This window comes from Trichoplusia ni, chromosome 3 (assembly GCF_003590095.1).
Source record: "Trichoplusia ni isolate ovarian cell line Hi5 chromosome 3, tn1, whole genome shotgun sequence".
In the NCBI taxonomy this organism is placed as follows: Eukaryota; Metazoa; Arthropoda; class Insecta; order Lepidoptera; family Noctuidae; genus Trichoplusia; species Trichoplusia ni.
This window is the reverse complement of record NC_039480.1, coordinates 19493601-19502623: the sequence shown is the minus strand read 5'-3', so window position 1 is coordinate 19502623 and position 9023 is coordinate 19493601. Positions and strand designations below refer to the sequence as shown.

The 9023-nt window shown below is 37.0% G+C and overlaps 1 protein-coding gene across 1 annotated transcript; it reads left to right on the top strand.

Moving 5' to 3' along the window:
* Positions 1 to 273: 273 nt before the first annotated feature.
* Positions 274 to 8119, top strand: LOC113492309 (syndetin-like). The gene is made up of 4 exons (XM_026869756.1): positions 274 to 544; positions 1964 to 2063; positions 3423 to 3560; positions 5612 to 8119. The coding sequence occupies exons 2-4, from the start codon at positions 1971 to 1973 to the stop codon at positions 8075 to 8077; spliced, it is 2697 nt and encodes an 898-aa protein (XP_026725557.1). The 5' UTR covers positions 274 to 544; positions 1964 to 1970; the 3' UTR covers positions 8078 to 8119.
* Positions 8120 to 9023: the final 904 nt, after the last annotated feature.

The window sequence follows — 9023 nt, the reverse complement described above, 5'->3', positions numbered from 1 at the left end:
TTAAAAAAATAATTATAAATCCTCTTCAAGAAACTTACAATAATAAATTGAAAGAACGTAAACAGTAACAGTTAAGCTACAGGATGATTACGATTTTTAATGTTTCACCAATTTAATTATATCCGATTCTGACATTTCTGAGGGCAGTAAAAATTGTTTAGTTGTATTTAGTTTAGTCTTTGTAACTATAGCTTCAAAATAGTCATAAATCGACTAAAGAAAGAGATATTTTTTTAACAAACACTTGTACATCACTAAGCAATGTTATGATTTACATTGTCATTCAAATTGTCTTCCGCCATCCGTATTCCGTGGATTTATTCCGTATTGTCTGGAAATGTCATTGTTTCAAAATAATTTATAGCTTTATTTTAACTTGAGTCTGTAATCAAGTTTAGAAATAATATAAAACAACATAACATTTACAGTAAAAATAGTTTTTCCCTCATTAATTACCGTAGACAATGTGTAACTGTAAAATCCGTGATACGCACTGTGAATTCAAAGTAAAGTGTAAATAATTCAACTTGGACTTGTTACATTGGTGAGTATTTACTCTTTTATTAACATTATTTAACTTACAAACAATATAATCACGAATTCAGACGTTATTCTGTATTATTCTATGAATAAATTCAGACGTAGTTTTCATTTTGGCTTGCACGTACGTATACCGAATTTATTTTTTTATTTTTCGGTTATTTAGCACTTTCTTTCGAGAATATCGGACCTCCTTATCAGCATATTATTATATTTGTCAAGGAATCTAGTTTTGAATAATAGATATTTCAAGAACTTTATTTCTGAGATGTTAGATAATAAATTCATGTAAATAGTTTATTGATTTTGTTGCTTAGCGATTATTGTTAGTGCTTAGCTAAGGATATTTGAATAACATCCAGTCCTTCTAACAGATCAACACAAAAGTCTATTGCCTCCCTCAAAATACTAGTCTCAAATGTTAACTATGTTTTACAAAATAAAGACAAACTTAAGAAAATCAAAATAAAAAAATGCCTGTAAAAACATTGTCCATCTTTGACAGTCATTATGGGTAGTTAGAACATAAGGGGTATTGTGTTGCCCAGGTAACTGGGTTGAGGAGGTCAGATAGGCAGTCGCTCCTTGTAAAACACTGGTACTTAGCTGAATCCGGTTAGACTGGAAGCCTTCCCCAGCAAAGTTTAGTACTTTAAAAAAAATTACCTGATAACTAGGTATTTAAGGTATGTAAGGCCAGTTTTTTTTTGCTCTATATCATCTACAAAAGACTACACAATACATATTATTTAAATTGTTATTTCAATATAAGTACATTTACATAATAGTGTGTATTTTAATAATAATCTGCTGTGTCACTGTTCATTTAAACATTTATGGACAAACAATGTATTTGTGAAAATAGGCAGAAAATTTGTGAAAATACCAACCAAGGATCAGTTAGTTATAAATTTAAGGATAGCTATAGGAAAACAAAAAGAAACATTATTATTAAATTTATCCTTACGGTGTTACATATTAATTGTTTCCTGGTAATACAACCTCATAGACTTTTTATCAAATTGGGTTATTGTAAAGCCTGAATATTGTTAAATCTGAGGTTTTCAAATGAATCTTAAGATTTAACGAAATAAGTTGTTAAATATGTAGAATATCAAAAAAGGGATATAATTTAACGGGCTTTTACAATTAGTATTATAAATAAAAGCAAGGTTTATTTACTTCCAAAAATTACAGTAACAAATCATTAATAAATTATGCAACACTTAACTCACGCGTATTCGTTTGACTCGCGATCCCGCCGCGTCAACTCATGATTAAGGACTCCGGTTGGGTCCGAAACTAGTCCCGGCGAGCCCGATACGCGTGAGGAAACCGTTGCATCATTTAATAATGAACAATTCAAAATGTGTATAGTTGAAATGGATTTTAATTTTGATCTCAACTAAATTTTACTGTTCAGATGTGGCATGCTGTCAGAGGCAACTATGGAGAACCGTCACGGACCCCCAGGAGTCAACTCCAGGTCGCTGAGCGCCGCCCACTCGGCTGCTGACCTAGAGGTATGCCTAGATCAAAAATTAAAATCAAAAGTTTTTAATTCAAATAGGCCATATTTCAGGCACTGTTAAAACGTTACATGGTTGACTCTAGTTGCACCATTAGGCAACATTTAATAACTATCGATAATAAACAAAATGCGTGCGTACAAAGTACACATGTCAGAAGTAAAACTTATTTGGCGAACTAATTTATAAATCTTGTTTATATTTATAACTATATATATAAAACTTTAGATTTCCGAGACTAAGAGGAAGGGACAAAGGAAGATAGGTTAGGAATTTAATTGTCCCTAAAATATAAATAATTAACTAGTCAACGAATACGCAACCAATATGGCGTGTATTATTTCTCGATATCTCGTATTCTCTCTCTCTCGTTCAATCTTTCTCACTATAGCTCTCTCCCACCTCTCACTCCATAGCACTGTGCGGGATACGACGTTCGCTCTGTCTCACTTTTTCTCTCAATCTTTCTCACTTGCCCGTTCGCCCTGTCTTACTCCCTCTCAATCGGTCTCGATCGCTCTCTCCCTCTTTTTCGACACTTCCGTTGCGTACCGGCGTGCCGTTAAATCTGTAAAAAATTTACGCTCATGCGCCTATAGAAGTTTCACTTCAAAAATACAGATTTCTATAAATACAAAATTATTCGAATACAGATATACTCTCTATATCTATATTTTTATTGCTGTGTTTATAATACTTTACTAGCTGTCCGGGCGGACTACGTACCGCCTAACAGTCGATGATAATAATGCAGACAAAAATACTGGTTTTTTTTCTTACAACTGTTCTATATTTTATCACAGTATAAACCTTCCCTGGACTTTCACAAATATTTCAAGACTAAAATTAGCCAAATCGGTTCAGCCATTCTACAGTTTTAGCGAAACTAACGAACAGCAATTCATTTTTAGCTCTCATCTCTCATCTCAGCCTATAGCAGTCCACTGCTGGACATAGGCCTCTCCATAATTTCTCCAGCGCGACCGGTTCGTTGCCACCTGCATCCATCGGGACCCAGCGGAAAAACTAATTAGATCATAATATGGACCCTGCAGGGCACAGCAAATAATTTTATACTCTGGGGTATCACACACATCAAAGTCACATACACAAAGTCACCCAGACTCAGAACAAGCATTCGTGGATTGAAAAAAAAAAAAAAAAACATTGACGTCGAGTGTATCTTCTACACTAAATTTAAAAAAAATGTATAGTAAAAATACTTAAGAGAATACGAAAAGTGTTATTTGGAGCCAATTATCATTCATTCATCGGCCATAGAAAATAGTAGAATTGGGGCTCTGTTGACCTCAATCACTCGGCTATCCGTGTAGACAAAATCTCTTGTTGCAGGTGCTTCGAGAAATTGAAAATGTCTACTTCCAACCGTCTTCGGAATTCGATGCAGGCCGATACGTGCTAGAACATGCCCCGACGACGTCCTGTGACGAGATCGAACAGGTCTTCACCAAGTTGAAGAGGCAGCAACAGGTATTATATTTATTAAGATAAAGATAACTTATCAAACAGTATTATTCTTAAACGATGCAACGCGTTGCCACGTCGCTGAAACTGGTCGGGCGATCCCCGCGATACTTAGGGCCTGTTTCACCACCGCCACATAAGTTAAATTATTTGACGTTAAATTTTCATACAAAGACTGTCAAATTTTTCAATTTATCTGCCAGATATCGGCTAATCAGTGATTGTCAAATAGGCGCTTACTATAAAAACAGTGGTATATTAAATAATGTCACATAGTAAGCGGTCTTATCAGTTAAATTAACAAATAGTACCCAAAACGTTATCCGGAGATTAGAAGAACTATCTTAAAGCTAACTATTAAAGTTAATTATCAGGGTTCAGGATTTTCAATGTTTTAGTGATCTGGGCTAACTGCCTATCTCACCTCCCTAACCCAGTTACCTGGGCAACACGATACCCCTTAGTTTGACTGGTGGTCTTTACTGTACTTCTTTTTAATATGAACATCATCTAAAGCCTTTGTTCTCCCACTGCTGGGTATAGGCCTCCCCTTTCTCGTGCCAATTTCTATGGTCCAGTGCCAGCCTCATCCAGATTCGATCCGAGACCTTCACTATATCGCGGACCCATCTCGCTCCCGGACAGGTTTCTATAAATTGCTTTTATGACCAAAAGCACTTGAAATGAATGAATTCAAATTATCTCTAAGTCTTATCACATTTTATCTGTAAATTATTTGAAATTTTCGTAATCTATCATCGATTTATTGTATATCGCCACCAAAATAAGATAATAATTGTTTTACTAGATATTTGATGAGATCTTCCTAAATGGTTTTATTTACATATTGTGATTTTTTGATGTATTGTCTGTCGAAATACAATATTATTGACGGGTGGAACGGTTAGGAGCTCGTGGCTAAGCTATAACCGCATAAGTGATTCGATCACAGGTTAAGCTAAGCTTGAAGCGGTTGGTCCGTAGATGGGTGACCATCTTTTTCATAACGAGTTCCTCCGTGTTTCGGAAGGCACGTTAAATTGTGGGTCCCGGCTCTTATTCCTACATCTTTGACAGTCGTTACAGGTAGTCAGAAGCTTGAAAAAGTCTGACAGCCAGTCTAACCAAGGGGTATCGTGTTGCCCAGGTAACTGGGTTAAGGAGGTCAGATAGGCAGTCGCTCCTTGTAAAACACTGGTACTTAGCTGAAACCGGTTGGACTGGTAGCCGACCCCAACATAGCTGGGAAAAGGCTAGGCCGATGATGGGTGGAAAGGTTGACATGCTTTTCGAGGTGCTGGGCTGTAAAATTTGGTTCATTATGAATAGAGCATTTGACTAAAGAAATGTGTGTAGTTACTAAATGATGCAACGGTTTACTCACGCGTATTTATCGGGGTTGCCCGACTAGTTTCGGACCCAACCGGAGTCCTTAATAATGAGTTGACGCGCAGTTCGACTCGCGATGCATCAGTCCCACGATAGTTACTATAAAAATATTGGATCGGATTTTTTTATTTTATCTCGCAAACTCAAAATAAGGGTTTAATGTTTACGAGATACTGGTATATTTACCCTATAACCTTCTTTAATAGATGACCTAACGCGGTAAAGTAACTCGAAAAAAGAATAAAATTGGATCAGCAGTTTCTGATATTAGCGCATTCAAATAAATAAACTCTTTAGCTTTATAATATAACTTTAGTTTATACTAGCTGTTGCCCGCGACTTCGTCCCCGTGGGTAGAAGATATGAGTTTTGATTTATACCCACCCTGTGTTTTCCACATTTTCCATTGTATCTTCGCTCCTATTAGTCGCAGCGTGGTGGTTTAGAGCTTAAAGCCTTCCTCGATTAATGGTTTATTCAACACAAAAGGAATTTTTCAATTTGGACCAGTAGTTCCTGAGATTAGCGCGTTCAAACAAACAAACTCTTCAGCTTTATATATTAGTATAGACTTTATATATTAGTATAGATTATTATTAGTATTTTTATTAATATCCCTCACAAGCCAAACTATATTCTCCAATCTCAACAATTTCCATTGTCCACAGGTTGTATCAGGCAAAGCTTTGCACCTCATATCCCAACAGCGAGACAACTGCGACAAAGAATTCAAAGAGATACAAAACATTCGCGAACAACTCACAACAACTCTTCAGACATGTCAGAAAGCCCGTGAACAACTCAGGGCAGCCTCGAACCACTTGACAATATCAACATTCGTTATCTTAGCAAACTTTCGTAAACGCCAAATCATTCGATCCGTTCTAAAGTCTCTCGAATTACTCCGCAGTTTGAGAAGCGTAGAAACTGATGTCGCTGAACTGCTTCTCAAAAAAGAATACTATGGAGCTATTGAGCTTATTTTGAAAAGCAAAAAAGCAGCTAGTAGCCACAAGGAGTACACTTGCATAGCTGACCTGGCAACACGCCTTCAGGACACTTTAGACATGACAGAGGAAAAGCTAGACGCGATCCTAGCAAGCATCTGTTACAGATTCGATGAAATCATTTTCAGGAAGCTAAGAAAAGCTTACGCCTTGCTCGGAAAGACGCAAGCGGCTATGGAACAACTACACATGCATTATTCTTCAGCGGTCAATGAATCATCGATTGAAGCTGTAAAGAATTATGTAGGTGATACGATCGATATGAAATTTCAAGATATGTGCATGTCTGTACAGCCAACGAAAGCTCCAATTTGCCTTTTGAACTTATGCGAGAATCTATTCTTAATTATGAAGAGCTATTATCTTTTAGTTGACTGGCATGCGAAGTATGATGGCGAGGAATCGATTCCGATATCGAATAATGTTTTTGAGATCGAGAAGAACGTTAGTAGGGAATATATTCGGCAGAAATTAAACGCTGGGCTGGTTAGGATATGGCATGATGTTCAAGCGAAAGTTTCGACGTTTCTAAAGAGTTCTGGGTTAGAAGAGTATCCATTCGAAAAGTTTATTCAGATGTTAGGGATTTTGCGTAAGTTAACACAAGTTGCCGAAGTGTTTTGCGGTGATAAATCTGATTTGTTACAGGATTTTATTAAAACTCAAAGTGTGTTATACATAAAGAATTATCATAAAGGCAGAATGGAGGAATTGAAATTGTTTTTGGAAAATGAGGGTTGGGAACAGTGTCCTGTCAAATCAACATTCAATTTGCTCAATTTGCAGGAGTTTAAACAATTTAAAAAGTACCTGAGTGTTAGGTCTGATACGTCATTGGTTAAAACTCAGTCTGACGGCGCGTCCTCAGTCCATTCTCAAGACGACAGCGTGTATATATCAAAATATTTCAAGCAAAATACGAGCCATACGCCATTCGAGATTTTCCGATGCGAAAATATTACGAATGACGATATTTTCGGTTTAGAACCCGAATTAGTGAGCGACGATTCAGACGATGAACCGGAAGAGTTGAAACGAGATTTCGTCGACGAAAACGATCGATTACCCAACGAGAGTCCCAGTAAAGTGAAGGACAGTGTTATAGTCACGAATACAACACTATCTGTGTTACGCCACTGCGGGCAGTACCTCCAGATCTGCAGGTACCTACCCCAAATATCTTTAGAAGTCGTGATGTTAATGAATCAGCTCTTCGACTACTATTTTTTCACTGCACACCTATTCTTCACAGTAGATTTAAATGTCGCATCGACTACTCTCTACACTCCAAAATTGAACTCTGTTTTAAAGAGGATAAGGAATAATATTGATGTGGCGAATGCAGGGGATGTCGATAAAATCCCATGTCCTGATCCCCCGCAACATTTGAACTTGGGGATTGAGGAATCTCTTCATGGACTCTCTGAGAGAATAGTCGCTGTTGAAAGTGTAATATTCTTGGCGAAACAATACGAAATATTACAACCATATTTGGAATCTATAGTTTCTTCGCACCAGCGAATGATCTTGGAGTATTTTAAGGATAATACCTTAGCTGTCGTTCAGGATTTAAGGATACCTGTTTACATGTGTTCGGCGTCCAAAGCTGTAGATGCCCGCACTGCTTTAATAGCCATGTCCCAAGTAAAATGGGATGTCAAAAACGTCGCGGTTGAACACAGCGCGTACGTAGACATGATTATAAGGAAAATCCAAGTTTTCGCCCTAAGATTAGAGAATATAGCTACCAAAGTGACTTTAAATTCCGAAATTTTGAATTCAATTTGGAGCACACTCTCCAAATTCATTGTTCACTTATTAGTCGAGGGTTTTTCAAATGCAACAAAATGCTCGAATGGGGGTAGGGGGCTGATGCAGCTAGACTACAGACAGTTATTTCTGAAATTGGAGAAGATTTCTGGTCTGAAACCGGTACCTTTTCAGGACTACGTTGATAAGTATGTGAAAGCATATTATTTGCCGCGGAAAGGCCTTGAAGAGTTTGTTCTAGAACGAGTGGAGTACTCCAATAAGCACTTGATGGCTCTTGTCACTTGTGCCTGTGAAAACAAGAAGGATAGACAAGCACTTTCTGCTATTATCGAAAGCAGGGATTCGGCTGTCTGAGATATTAAAAAATAATAATGTTTTTGCTATCTCCCTCGCTCTAGTGTATTTTACTGGAAAGAGTAAGACAGTTATATGTGTAATGGGGATGATGACTGGGTATAAAAAGAAAAAATCTCATTAGACCCTCAGTTAGATAATTGAAAAGTATGAGACACGTATTTTTTCCTTTTTCAGAAAAACTAGAATTGACAAAGATTTACTGCTTTAAAGTTTAGGAGAGGGGGCTTGTGACGTAACGATAGAGTAAAATTTATACTCAATCGTGACGTCACGCGTAAGTTTCATTCACTGTAATCTGGTCGATTTATGTTTGCGGGACAAATTAAAAAATACGTATCCATTATTATACAAAAAACTACAAGAGGGACACTGCAAAAAAAATCTCATCATCCCTATTGTATAATCCTCGCTATGGCTAAGGAACACACGTTACAATAGTTTTCTTCATAAGGTTTGTCTATGGTTGAAATAGAGTCACATCATTTTTTTTTATAATTAGAGAGTCTACCCAAAAATTTATACCTCTTATTCAAAAACCCTGCTTGATATATGCTATTGGTAATAAGTCGCATGGATCCTATCCGCATGGTCCCATGGGGCCGCATAACCTTGACAGACGACATAGCCATGAAAGGCAGCATAGTCTAAAGTCTGCATAAAATGTTGTTACGTAAAGTAATTTGCTTTAAATGGTACTTAAAAGAAAATCGTACAAATGTGATAATAATTGTTTTTAAAATTAATTTAATGTTTTAAGATTAATTAGCTTTGGTTTAAGATAGTAATCTTGGACGGCCAGACTCTTAAAGATGTGTAAATAACAGCCGGGACCCACAATTTAACGTGCCTTCCGGAAAACAACGGAACTCGTTATGAAGGATGGTCACCCATCCAAAAACCGACCGTATCAAGAGAAGCTTAACCTGTTATCGACCAACTTGTG

Coding starts and splice junctions, on each gene's coding strand:
- LOC113492309 (XM_026869756.1), top strand. CDS start 1,971: ATGCTGTCAGAGGCAACTATGGAGAACCGTCACGGACCCCCAGGAGTC. Junction 2,064..3,422: donor ACTCGGCTGCTGACCTAGAG/GTATGCCTAGAT, acceptor CTCTTGTTGCAG/GTGCTTCGAGAAATTGAAAA. Junction 3,561..5,611: donor AGTTGAAGAGGCAGCAACAG/GTATTATATTTA, acceptor CATTGTCCACAG/GTTGTATCAGGCAAAGCTTT.